Here is a 12,019-nt window from a genome sequence, read left to right as displayed (position 1 = left end):
TTTGTGACCTGTCACTTTTCTCAAAGTGCCATATGCAGTAGGCCAAATTCCCGATATCGACATCGAGGACACGCTAGACCTGCTTAGACCGTAGCATCATCTGCTGAATGTCTCTCCTCAGGCCTCTCGAGTGGCCCCAATATTGGTGATCCTTGCAGAGTCAGTTTGCCCCTGGCAGATGGGCTGATTCTACAGAGGCCCTCCCCGGAGTCCCATCTCTCCCACTCTCGCCGCGAATCTCTCGCGCTTCTCTCGCTCGGTGTGTGTGTGAGAGAGAGTCTATGTGGATGTCTCTTGCCCCTGGCGTCCGTTGTGGGAAAGAGGTTATGGGCAAATAGCTCGTCCACCATACTCGGCGTTAGGAGATCAAGGGGGAGGATGTTCTTCGCGATTGCGCCCTCTTCTGCAGCTATCCGGATGGAGAGGGGAAACTCTGGGGATGAAACCATTACCTTGGATCGTTCCAATTGAGGGGTTTTCGGACGCTCCTCCGTCGTTTCTGCAAGCTATTGGCAAGCTTCGTCTGATGTCCCATCGTGTCCGAAGAGAAAGTCGTTCCACTTCGTGCCTTTTGGAAAGGCTCACCAACTCCCTAGTTTACACATGCTACTGCAGTCAGGCCACACAAGAAAAGCCTCTTTCGCCTCTTTTTTGCTCGCTGAACAAGACCTGCTAGTATGCGCCCTTCAAACCCCTCTGGAATTCCCAATCGAGCCAGAAGCTTCCAAGACAATCGCCCCTGATGAGCTGGCTAGAGCCTTTGGGGGACTTACACGAGCTTCAGGAATGCCATTGTCGTGGACCAGGCGGGCGAGGTTCCACTTCGTTCGCTACGCGTGAGAGCGGTTCCTGGCTCCCGTTGCTTCCGCGAGGTGGGCTTTGCTCTTCCAGCCCGCCGTCGCGATTCTGCTGAATGTCTGCCGGCTTGCTGTCCAGCTTCCCCGAGGTATCTGATGGATCCCCCCGTTCCCACCGGACCAAGAGTAGAGTTCGACTAGGACGACGGGTGCCCTCGAGTACCTACTGATTGTTCGTCGTTTTGCCTCCGGACTTTGTCGGGGATCCCGCATTCCCGGCAGTTGTCCACCTCCGTCCCTCATCCGCGGGTTCGGCCTAGTGAACATTGGTTCATCCTCCACGGTGGCTAGAACAAAGTTCTCGTTCCCAATACTGTCAGCTCATCCGGGTAGCGTATATGATATTCTAGTTTGGCGTAGGTCAGCGCAGGGCAGAATACGATGAATCACCAGAGAAAATTTAGCAGAGGGGCTCGGTCCAGAATTGCAGCGAAGCATAATCGGCGAAAAAAAAGGCCTGAAGTCTATTCCACTGCCTCCTCATTCTGGGCCATGATCTCGTTGTCCATGTCTTCCAGCACTCCCTGCATCTCCTCCTCGGTGGCCTCCAAGCCATCGGAGCTCATGAGTTTCGTGTCCTTCTCCTCGGCTAGGGCATGGTTAGCTATTATCACGTAGTATGTGGGACATGGTTTGAACTTACTCCTGGCCTCAACCAGCAAGTTCTCCTGAACCTCGACGTTTGTCAAGACTGAGTTGTCCCCAATTACACAGCGCTTGCCAAGAATACATCTCGTAAGCTTGCAGTTCTTGCCCACCACGGCGCCTTCCATCAGTAGGCATTGTGACAGCTTGGCACCCTCGTTGAGCTGGCAGCCGGCTCCGACAACGGACTCTTTAATGGCCACCTTTTCTTCTACTGTGACGTTCTCTCCGACCAAGCTGTCGGCCTTGGTGATTGTCGTTCGGCCCTTCACACCCTCCGGGTATGCTACCTTCTTGGCGTGTGCGAAAGGGGATGCTGCCTCGCTGCCAGTCTCTTCCACTGAGGGGACTTTGGCAAGCTGTAGCGATACGTTCAGAAGTAGTTGAGCTGTATCCACACGACGTATCATCGGTGCGTCGGCTCCAGAAGGATGTACGTAGGCGATAATCGGGGGCACCTTGAGCGAAGCTCCCTGCGGATTTGTGCCGTCAAAGTCTTTACCGTCGAGAGCATTATCGTCAATACCTCTGCTAGGCCGCAGCTCTTCAGGGTCGTCATCTTGGGGTGACGAGGCGCTCTCCTGCAGTGAATCATCGTCGTCGCTGTCGTCTGCCTCTTCCTTACGCAGAACCTCGTCCAGTTGAAGCTTTTCCGCAAGACCCTTCTGCCAGGTTGCCTTAGCCCACCAGCCAATGACATCTTCGCCAATGTTTTCCAAACGATCATTCTTGTCAACAAAGTCCATGATCCATCTTGGTAGGATGTACAAATGTGCATCTCTGTGGGTCGTGAGCATCTTCAGCCGAGGATGGCTGCGCAGGAGACCATGACGGACAGCAAAGCCTCTCCGTGTCTCCATAAGATCCTTAAGCGAGTCTGTGGGTATGGATGTTACCAGGTTGGAGAGGTTAGGGAGTAAAGATCCTTTAGGGGGCGCAACAGGCGAGGGAGTCGACGGTGTTACTGCGATGAAGTCCGTCTCCTCTCCTTTGACCGGGGTCGCCGTCTTCGTCTCGTACCAAACGCCCAAGCCGCCGCTGAAGGGGCTGTGTCTGCTTCCTGAATACTTTGGCGCGCTCAACAAGTCCGACATGCTGGCACCCTTGACCATCCATGCCTGCAGCAGCTTCTCGCCGGCAACCTCGCAAATGAGGTCACAGGGTAGAACGACAAAATCGGACTTGACGAGTTCCTTAACCTCAGGTAAGCGGAGGATCTCAGCCGTGCCTGTGGTTTGGTCCAATTCCTTGGGAGCGAGAATGTCTGGTCTCGGCAGGGGAAGTGCTGTCAAGTGGGGGTTGGTGTTCAGGGCAGTGGTGATTGCTGCTTCTGCAGATGCCGGGCAGATGAGAGTAATGTCTACAGGAGTCAGCCTGTAATTCCCATGACCAATGGCTACGGTGAGTGCTCATGATGAGCCCAGCAACGAATGAAGCACCTACTTGTGATACCCATACGATAGCAGAAATCGACGGGATACCAGACCATGGGCCGATTGGCAATGGGCAAGAGCGCCTTGGGGTTCTCATCGGGATTGGAAGTGAAGGTCGGGAACGAGGATCCCGGGCCGCAAAGGACCAAGGCTTGAAGCCCTGGTGAGGGCATCGACACAGCGTGGGGCATCTCGAAGTGATTTGGCGGGGTATTTCGATTGCGACAAGTGACTGCAGCAAGAGATGCCGGGGTGTGAAAGCGTAGAAACCGGGCTGTTGAGATGTACGATGCAAGATCGATTCGTCTTGGGCCTAGTTGAAGCTTAGGTTCTGTGATGCCCACACCAGTGCCGGTTCAATAACCCTTTTCTTGATATTTTTGTCTGCGCGCTGAAGGAGTCATCGCCAAAAAACGACCTGCGACCAATCGGCAGGGACCCACTATTGACGTCGCGCATCAAGGTGGGATGATGCACGTGATTGTCGGCACATCCTCGGTCCGGCTGACGGCTGCTCACCTTGGCTGACAGGCGGGAGGGCCAGGTGAGAGATTTTGGCCCGGCAACCAATGGCAACACGGCCAACCTCGGGATCCCCCCTGGGCCTTAGCTCCTTGCCCATTCAATTCCCCCATGTTGATGTTCCCCCAAGACCAGCCACCCGAGCTCGCGACAAGTGGGTGATCTATAGCCCACCCCCCCATTTGCGATTTCCTGTCTGTTGACAACATCGAGAGCCGAAGCACGACTCAACATCGACGATTGCGATACCATTGGCGAATTCACAGACAAAACCAGCCCGACCACGGACGCAGCCGCCCGAATCGCTTGACGAAGCTCAATAAGCTCGAGTACCTTGTATTTACGCAAACCCACATCTTATATATACCTAGGCTACGTGCCTAAGTGCAATGGTTGCGTCCAACTAAATGTCGTGGCCCAACGATCAGAATTCTCGGAGGCGAGGGGTTTGGAGCCATTGGGTGCCGCTTGCAGTTACTGTGACTGTTGCGACAGTCGGCATCGCAGCGTGGGTATGGAGTCAGCGCAAAGATGAAGACGACACGCCCGAGAACGAGCAGTACGCCGACCTCGACTACGACAATGCAAACTATGGCGATAATCCCGCGTACGGTACTTCCAGAGGACCCAAACCCCCGTCCAGCAACGTCGGAACCGAAACATACGGCACGGCCGAGGGACCCCGAGATGCACCCGGAGATGGGTTGGGAGCAAGGATGTCTGGCGCATTGAGGCGCACGCCCAGCCCTCAGCAGTTCCTCGACGCTGCCGGGAAGACAGTGACTGCTGGCTTCGCTGCCGCCGGCGCTGCAGCCGGTAGGGCATTGGCCGCCATCAGGGAAGAGGACAAGAATGCGTACGCTGACCATGAGACATGGTCCGAAGAAGCGGATGCCAGAAAGGAACGATCTTCCGGTCCCAGAGACCCCAGTAAGCGACGAAAGACTGTTGCCATTGTGGTTTCTGCGGACAGCCACGGTGACGACTTTGACGAAGATGGATTCCATGAACACGCCGTAAGCCCATCTCTGTTACTTGCCAGAGGTTCCGAAGTGCCTCGCTGACTCCTTTACAGTCCATCTTGTCGCATATTCCACGCTACACCAACTTCAACGACATCAAGCTCTTCGTTTTGATCTATGCGCCGGGTCTTAAAGAGACGGCGGGCGAGTCTACTAGTAACCTTCCGCCACCGTCGTTGAGCTCGTCCTTCTCTAACATTGAGCACCATCAAGCCCAGACGCCTGGTGAGGAGTCATCCAAGAGCCCCTTGATGAACCCTTCGCCTGCGAACCCTGCCTTCAATGCCGTCTACTCCCAGGCATTGGCTTTGGTTGAGAAGGAGACCATGGTGATGCCTTTCACTACGGCTAATGGGCACACCCATATTCTTCGCCATCTCCAGCCCGAGATCATTTATCTCCAGGAGTCTCTTGCAGGCGACAACGGCGCCATGGTCTCCAATCTCCAGACCTGGCTGCGCCACGATATCATCCTTGTTGTGGGTGCCGAGGGTGGTGGCGGTGGTCTCGCCGATAGCGAGTCTGAGGCGGAGAGGCCTGGCAAGGAAGAAAAGTGGTGGCAGCGATCGGACCGCGTGGGACGTGGCCGAGGCGTTGTCGTCGTTGACGGCATGCGGGTCCATGACGACTGGGCCCGCCGTGTCCAGGGCAAGGAGTAAATACTCTCTCCACTGTATAAACGAAGACTTCCAATAAGGGAAATCTGATCTCATGGGAGGAAGGGACGGGTATGACATGTGTGTTTTTTATTGGATTGGTATATACCACGAGATATCATGTAACGTTTTCATGAGCAGATAGGTAATTGACCGTTGCGACGCGAGATGAATGGTTTTGATAGTGCAATATCTTGATGACAAGCCCTTGAATATTACTTGCAATGTGATGAACATGCTGTGTCACACTATTTCAACCTGTATACATCCATACTATCTACAGAGTTGTTACCTAGACAGGCTCTCGCATGAAGTTCTGGCGTCGAGAGTACCTGTCGTTTGGAGTACTTGTCGCCATTGTTACAACATATTATCTTGAATTACAACTTTAAGAAAGAGTGAAATATTCACTCCTGACCTCCGCATAAGGCCAGCAATCTAGTCACCGTAAATGTGACTTAAATGACTACCAATCTCCAGTAGCTTGATTTTTATCAGCATATTATCATTGCTGTAGCCTCATATTCACTGTTTAGACATATCAGCAGCGCATTTCAAGGCTTGATACTCTCACAGTTTTTGGGTGCTGGAGTACGTACCGTCTGCACACTGTACCAGCACCGTGATCCGTGCGCCCATCCGGGGTTTTGCCTGAGGCTCTGCTTTGCTCCACGCCCGCGTCTCCGGAGACTTGCGGCGGCTCCTCCTTGGACCTTTCTCCGACAGGTCTCGCGGAAGCCTGACTACATCCCAACCCCACACGCTTGGAATCCATCCATCAGGGCTGTTGTGCATCTTTCCCGTCGTCTTTTTTCTGATTTCTAACTCCGTTACCTTTTGATCCTCTGCCGACGATATTTTCGATACAACTGCGACCGCGCATTCGACATCAATTACCCTGCTCCACGTCGACGTCACCCGATTTGTCAACGCGCATCATCCACTCAACCACCCCCGTAACGAACTCCATCGCGATCGACGAGCCGAAGATCTCATTCAATGATTGCTCTGTAACACGACTCTGGGCATCATTCGACAGTGGGAGAATAGCCTCGCGACGCCATCTCCGGCCTGTTGCGCTCCGGTAGCCGCCCCATCCGGCAAAAATGGCGCCAGTCGTGACGGCCATCCAGCCGCCTTCTGTCGCGTCCAAGATTAAGCGTCCCGTGCCCCCCGGCATCCAAACCAATGGAGCGAGTTCTATCCGATCGTCGCCATCGCCTTCAATGTCGACAAAGAAGCCTCCCAACTCTGCGACAACGAATGGCGCGAATTCGCAATCAGCGCGGCCTATCAATCGCACGCGCCGTGAACAGTCAGCCCAAGGCAGTCGCATTTCTAGGAACAGTGTGGGACTCCGATCGGCGTCACTCGTCGGCGATACGGCAGCCGCCCAGCCCTCGGAGCCGTTACCATATGGTTAGTAGATTGTGGACTTGTTGCAATCATCATGGACGCCAATGCTGACAGGAGATAGTTGTAACGGATGAATACATATTGAAGAAGTTCGCAGGCAACGCACCTTCCCTCGTCGTACACATGCACGCAACGCATTTCCGATTCGATCAGCAAGATGGAATATTCCCTTACAAGTCGCCGATGCGTTTGTTCTTGGAGCACTTGCGCGAGCGCACCGTACCTCACGATCTCATCGAATACTTCTCAGAAGCGGGTGTCCCTTTCTACGAGGGATGCTTGATTGTTCAGGTGCACGATCACAAGTCTGTCGCTCAATCTAAGGAAGTCCAGCGACCAACATCGGCTTCGAGCAAGGTTGTGCCATCTTCGATTCATAATCACAACCCATATATCGTACCTTCACCATATGTTCCATATCCCAAAGAGTCTCTTGGTGCGCAGCCTGATTCTGCATCCGCTACACAGGAAGACACGAAACCCAAAACTGCAGAGGAAAAGGACAAGCAGAGCATGCCGGCACCTAGTCTGCCTGGTGAAGGCCAAAAGAGCAAGATACCCTCAAAGCCCAAGACTTTCACTGTCGTACTCCACCCTACGCCTGAGAGCCTCCACGCAGACCTGATGATCAAGGCTACAACACCTCGAGGGGCAGCAGGAAATGTGGAAGGCACTGGCACTGTACCCCCATCAACGCCGATTACTATGGTGCCCCCAACTCCTACTGCAGGCAGCATGCCTCCTCCCGCCAAGAAGCAGAAGCGCGAGCGTATGGAGCTTGATGGAAGTAATATATACCAAGCAGAATCACAGATTTTGCTTGCGACCAACGCTCCCCTGTTTCTCGAGCCAACCCGAGATACCGAAGAGACTATTGCATTACTCGATGCGTTGGCGCACCCCCAACACTCAGACTCGCCCCCTCAACCCAAAACCCGCAAGAGGACGGTCGCCGAAATGGCCGCCGACGAGGCTGCCGCAGCAGAACAGGAAAGATACATGCTTATCTTGGACGAGCGTCTTTCTTCGGCTGCCAATGGCACCCAAGGTGGGGCCAACGGAGCGGACAAAGAGGGCCAGGCTGTTGTATCTACATTCGAGCCAAGATTTGAGCGATTCAAGGTCATCGCTGACATCAAGAGAGAGCACGAGGAGAGAAAGGAGCAAGAGAAGGTCGAAGCGGCCGCGAAGGAGCGCCAGCTTGCACAAGAGAAGCAAAAGCAGATGCAGGAACAGCAAGCGGTCATTGCGGCCCAGCGCCAGGCGGAACAGGAGAAGATGCGGCGCGAACATCAAATGGCTCAGGAACTCAAAGCTCGCCAAGAACAGCAGCAGAGAGAGGCCCAAAGACGGGCTATGGCCGCACAGGCTGCTGCGAACCAGGCCGCTCAGAACAGCCAGAACGCTGCGGCGGCAAATCTGGCCCAGCAGCAGCAGCAACAGCAACAGCAACAGCAACAGCAACAGCAACAGCAACAACAGCAACAACAACAGCAGCAGCAACAGCAGCAGCAGGCGAACGTTGCTATGCCAAACGGTACATCTGGTGCGATGCCAAATGGTGTTCCGGCCCAGACCCAGGCACGCTTCTCTCAGGCATCGCAGCCACCAGTGTCTCCCGTCGTCAGACAGGGCACACCCCACAGCATGTCATCTCCCATGCCTGGCGCTGTGCCCATGCAGCAGAACAACTCCCAGATGGCCAACAGCCCGCCACGCCCGCCATCAGCCGTCCAAGGCCACCCGCCCAACGTTGGTGGAGTCCCAATGGCGCACAGCATGTCTGCTCGCGCCAGCCAACAGAGTCACCAAGCTGCCACCCCGCGCATCCAGCACGGTACGCCAAACATGCAGGGAACGCCCGTGCCTCGTCCGGCAGTGGCAGCAACGCCTCGTATGAATCAGGCAAGCCCACCTCCCAACATGATGCAGTCAAACTCTCAAATGGGCCAACACGTCATGATGGGAACGCCCGGTGCTATGCCACAAGCTGCGCATAACCCCAATATGATTGCTGCACAAGTTGCCCAACAACAACGAGCCATTCAGCAGCAGCAAATGGCTGCCGCGATGCAGAACGGCATGGGTAACATGATGAACGGCAATATGAACCCTCAGCAGATGACGCCTCAGCAACAGCAATATATGCAGCAGCAAATGCAGCACAGACTCATGATGCAACAGCAACAGCAGCAACAGCAACGCGGCAACATGGGTGGCAACATGAGCAACATGATGAACCAGCAACTGGCGCAGCGATACGCTCAGCAGCTCAGCCAAATGGGCGCCAACAACATGAATGGTGGCCAGATGACGCCGCAGATGCAAGCACAGCTTCAAGCGCAAATCCAGGCGCAAATGAACCCGATGCAGCGCCAGATGGCCGGCGGTGGCCAGAACATGATGAATGGCCAGAACATGAATATGCAGGCTATGATGCAAATGCAGCAGCAGCAAGCAATGAACAACAACAACGCATTGACAAACCAAGTCAAACTACAAGGGCAAGCGATATACAACAAGCAGATCGCCAATCTTGCCGCCAAGTGGGGTGGTGCTGTTGAGAACATTCCACCGGAGCAGATGGAGGCCTTCAAGCGAAACTGCATGATGGAGGCCAAGAATCAGATTCAGAGCGTTCTTGCCCAGCGCAGGGCTCATCAGGTCATGATGCAGCAGCAGCAACAGCAGCAGCAGCAACAACAACAAATGCAAGGCATGGGCGGCATGATGGGACCTCACGGCATGTAGGACTCGCCCGGTCTCCGACCCCGGGACTGGTGGACTTAGCGACCCCTGTATGGCACATGAGCACGCGCCAGACATGTCGTCGCACATCAAATCGGCTTTTAACTGGCAATCGCGAGTTAGGTCTAACATGAGACGTGCTGCCACAGATCGCGCTACTGGTTAATGCTGCGGGCATGTCGAGGGGGTGAAATGAATAATTAGGAGACTATGGCGTGGACGGAATGGGTGATGAGCGTCTTTTACGGTACTTTGGCGTCTGGGGACTTTAGGGACGGATTGGCTGTTTGATCTCTCATGGTCTTATATACCCCTACGAAGGCGTACTTACCTTATCCTTCGAGGTGCGGTTAGGGATGGACGGCAATTGCTTTTCATGGGTCACGGAGGAGGGAAGGGAATGGTGCATACCACCAGAGCAGTTCAAGGCTCTGCGGAAGCGAGCTCATGTATCATTTGATGTACAGAGTATCAAATCAGTTTTCCATGCTTCGGTGCTTGATCGATGTGTTGAGTGATATTGGCCCTGCCAAGGTGCCTAGTTCGGTGAACTTGAGTGAGTATGTACGTGTGCGGACTAATATCAACGAATATCAAATGCGTAAGGTAAGTTGAGCGTTGGCCGAGTTGGGCCGAGGTGTGCTAAGGTGAAGCAAGGTGAGATTGAGGACGCAGTGCTGCCTTATGTCAGCTACCTAGGTACACAGGCGGATGACAGTGCGGCCAGATCCGTGCTCGTTGTCCACTTCCCCCATCGCCAGGCAATGGCCGTTGCACGTGATTCGCTAGATCTTCGGCATGACGATGATGCAACGAGCTAAATGCCGCCTGGCCAAAACGGTCAGGTCCCATTCTCCCAAGCAGCAGCCAAAACGAGGTCATCCACCCGCTGCCACAGTCCACTTGCTCCGGCCTCCCAAGCCACATGAACGACACGCCGTGACCTGCCCGTTTTCTGTTGCCTGCCCAGCTTCCAGAACCACACTCATTACGTACAAGACTACTCTTTTTCTTCACTACTCCCCTTTTTCTTCTCCCAATACTTTGCGCAACCTTGCAGCAGCTGTTGCTTGCTAAGCTTTCGTGATCCGCAGCAGATCCGCCTCTCCCCGAAATCCCCATCGAAGCTCAGACGGTCCCCCGAGAGAAACGCTTGGTCGGATCTCCCGCGATGCATTTCCCTCGACTATCGCGGGCCGAAGGAGCCTTTGTGCTGGCACTGCTGTTGGCGCCTCTGCCGGCGGCCGCGATGCTCGATTGCAAACACATCCGAGTCGACGACGTCTCATTCAACCTCGAGGCGCTAGGCGGACCGCACAGCGTTGTGACCAGCCAGTGGCACCCCCCTACGTACACCAACACATCCTATACCGTCGATATCTGTGCTCCCTTGAAGCGCAAAGGAGACGTCAAGAAGGAGGAGCAGTGCCCCAGTTTCACAAGAGGTATGGATTCACGCGAAATCGTTGAGAGTGGCAAGCTCGACCAGTGCAGAGCTAACGTGTCTGGACAGTTTGTGCCATTGAACGCAACATCCATCCAGGCGACGACAAGAAGGACGAAGTCGAAAAAGTGATACCCATCGCCGGCGAACTTGGCGACCTCGGCGGAGGCAAACTGGACGCCACAGCAGAACGACTCAAGTCGAGCGACTCCAACTCGGACGCGAAGAAGGAGGGCGTCCGCCTCATCCTCAACGGAGGCTCGTACCCGCTCAATAAGAAGGGCAGGAACCAAAAGGCCATCATCGAGTTCCTCTGCGACCGTGACAGGACGGGTCTCGAGGGCGAGGTCAAGCCCGAGGACCAGTACGACGGCAGCCAGTTCCGCGCGCGCGAGGAGGGCAAGGAGGGCGAGGATGACGGACCCTCGCCCGACGAGAAGCAGGTTCTGCTCAACGGGACGGCCTTGATCTGGAACAGCTACGGCCCGAACGAGAAGAACGACATGGATGTGCTGAGGTTAACGTGGCACACCAAGTACGCGTGCGAGGACGCGTACGGCAAGCCGCCTGCGGAGGGTGGCAGTGGTGGTGGTGACACGAGCAGCCACTGGGGCTTCTTCACCTGGCTCTTTGTCTTGTAAGTCTGACGGAATCTACAGGGTAGTGTGTCGCAGAAGCTAACGTTGGTTCTTTCCCACAGGGCCTTCCTCGGTATCGCCGCATACCTCATCTTCGGCTCGTGGCTGAACTACAACCGATACGGTGCTAGGGGCTGGGATCTTTTGCCGCACGGAGACACCATTCGCGATATCCCCTACCTGGTGAAGGACTGGACTAGGAACGTGCTCAACACCGTAAACACTAGCGGTGGCCGGGGCGGATACAGTGCCGTCTAGGTGTGAGAACTGAGATGATGATCCTCGTCCACAGCACCCGCTCACAAAAAGAAAAAGAGATGGCCCAGGGAAAGAAAGAGGAAAGTGTACATTTTATGGCTGTAAACTGGATTAGTGGCTACGGTTTCTGGGTTGCATAATTCTCGCGAGCCCAAGTCGCGACTTTGGAGTTGGGACCGGTGTCTGGTCCTATGGAGCTTTGTCGCATTAGCTTGTTTGTCTCTCAAGAAATACACATCTGATTGAAATGGACACTTGTTTCCGGTGTTGCTGTAGATCTTTGCGAATGGGATCCCGCGACGTTAGAATACATGACAGGTCTAAGGGTGTATAGGTCCCCTCGATCCCGTTCCTGTCACCAACCAGCAGGCGCCCGTCTA

General features: G+C 54.8%; 4 protein-coding genes across 4 annotated transcripts; 3 read left to right on the top strand and 1 right to left on the bottom strand.

Moving 5' to 3' along the window:
• Nucleotides 1-1,206: 1,206 nt before the first annotated feature.
• On the bottom strand, nucleotides 1,207-3,326 carry HER10_EVM0010459 (uncharacterized protein). Its single transcript, XM_035479918.1, has 3 exons — nucleotides 2,946-3,326; nucleotides 1,501-2,862; nucleotides 1,207-1,446 (listed from the first exon to the last, which is right to left on the bottom strand). The coding sequence occupies exons 1-3, from the start codon at nucleotides 3,124-3,126 to the stop codon at nucleotides 1,322-1,324; spliced, it is 1,668 nt and encodes a 555-aa protein (XP_035329991.1). The 5' UTR covers nucleotides 3,127-3,326; the 3' UTR covers nucleotides 1,207-1,321.
• A 192-nt stretch (nucleotides 3,327-3,518) lies between these two features.
• Nucleotides 3,519-5,298, top strand: HER10_EVM0008558 (uncharacterized protein). The gene is made up of 2 exons (XM_035478075.1): nucleotides 3,519-4,473; nucleotides 4,533-5,298. Exons 1-2 carry the CDS (start codon nucleotides 3,865-3,867, stop codon nucleotides 5,136-5,138), a joined length of 1,215 nt encoding a protein of 404 aa, XP_035329748.1. The 5' UTR covers nucleotides 3,519-3,864; the 3' UTR covers nucleotides 5,139-5,298.
• A 568-nt stretch (nucleotides 5,299-5,866) lies between these two features.
• HER10_EVM0000274 (uncharacterized protein) lies at nucleotides 5,867-9,302 on the top strand (the record flags this gene model as incomplete). The annotated part of the gene is made up of 2 exons (XM_035470062.1): nucleotides 5,867-6,554; nucleotides 6,613-9,302. Exons 1-2 carry the CDS (start codon nucleotides 6,242-6,244, stop codon nucleotides 9,300-9,302), a joined length of 3,003 nt encoding a protein of 1,000 aa, XP_035328740.1. The 5' UTR covers nucleotides 5,867-6,241.
• An 842-nt stretch (nucleotides 9,303-10,144) lies between these two features.
• On the top strand, nucleotides 10,145-11,890 carry HER10_EVM0001006 (uncharacterized protein). The gene is made up of 3 exons (XM_035470770.1): nucleotides 10,145-10,744; nucleotides 10,813-11,380; nucleotides 11,444-11,890. Exons 1-3 carry the CDS (start codon nucleotides 10,471-10,473, stop codon nucleotides 11,637-11,639), a joined length of 1,038 nt encoding a protein of 345 aa, XP_035328825.1. The 5' UTR covers nucleotides 10,145-10,470; the 3' UTR covers nucleotides 11,640-11,890.
• The last annotated feature ends 129 nt before the right edge of the window (nucleotides 11,891-12,019 follow it).

This window comes from Colletotrichum scovillei, assembly GCF_011075155.1.
Source record: "Colletotrichum scovillei strain TJNH1 chromosome Unknown Contig00009, whole genome shotgun sequence".
Classification (NCBI taxonomy): domain Eukaryota; kingdom Fungi; phylum Ascomycota; class Sordariomycetes; order Glomerellales; family Glomerellaceae; genus Colletotrichum; species Colletotrichum scovillei.
This window is presented reverse-complemented; position numbering and strand designations above follow the sequence as displayed.

Coding starts and splice junctions, on each gene's coding strand:
- HER10_EVM0008558 (XM_035478075.1), top strand. CDS start 3,865: ATGTCGTGGCCCAACGATCAGAATTCTCGGAGGCGAGGGGTTTGGAGC. Junction 4,474..4,532: donor ATGGATTCCATGAACACGCC/GTAAGCCCATCT, acceptor ACTCCTTTACAG/TCCATCTTGTCGCATATTCC.
- HER10_EVM0001006 (XM_035470770.1), top strand. CDS start 10,471: ATGCATTTCCCTCGACTATCGCGGGCCGAAGGAGCCTTTGTGCTGGCA. Junction 10,745..10,812: donor GTGCCCCAGTTTCACAAGAG/GTATGGATTCAC, acceptor GTGTCTGGACAG/TTTGTGCCATTGAACGCAAC. Junction 11,381..11,443: donor TTCACCTGGCTCTTTGTCTT/GTAAGTCTGACG, acceptor TCTTTCCCACAG/GGCCTTCCTCGGTATCGCCG.
- HER10_EVM0010459 (XM_035479918.1), bottom strand. CDS start 3,126: ATGCCCCACGCTGTGTCGATGCCCTCACCAGGGCTTCAAGCCTTGGTC. Junction 2,863..2,945: donor CTATCGTATGGGTATCACAA/GTAGGTGCTTCA, acceptor TGACTCCTGTAG/ACATTACTCTCATCTGCCCG. Junction 1,447..1,500: donor CTTGCTGGTTGAGGCCAGGA/GTAAGTTCAAAC, acceptor ACCATGCCCTAG/CCGAGGAGAAGGACACGAAA.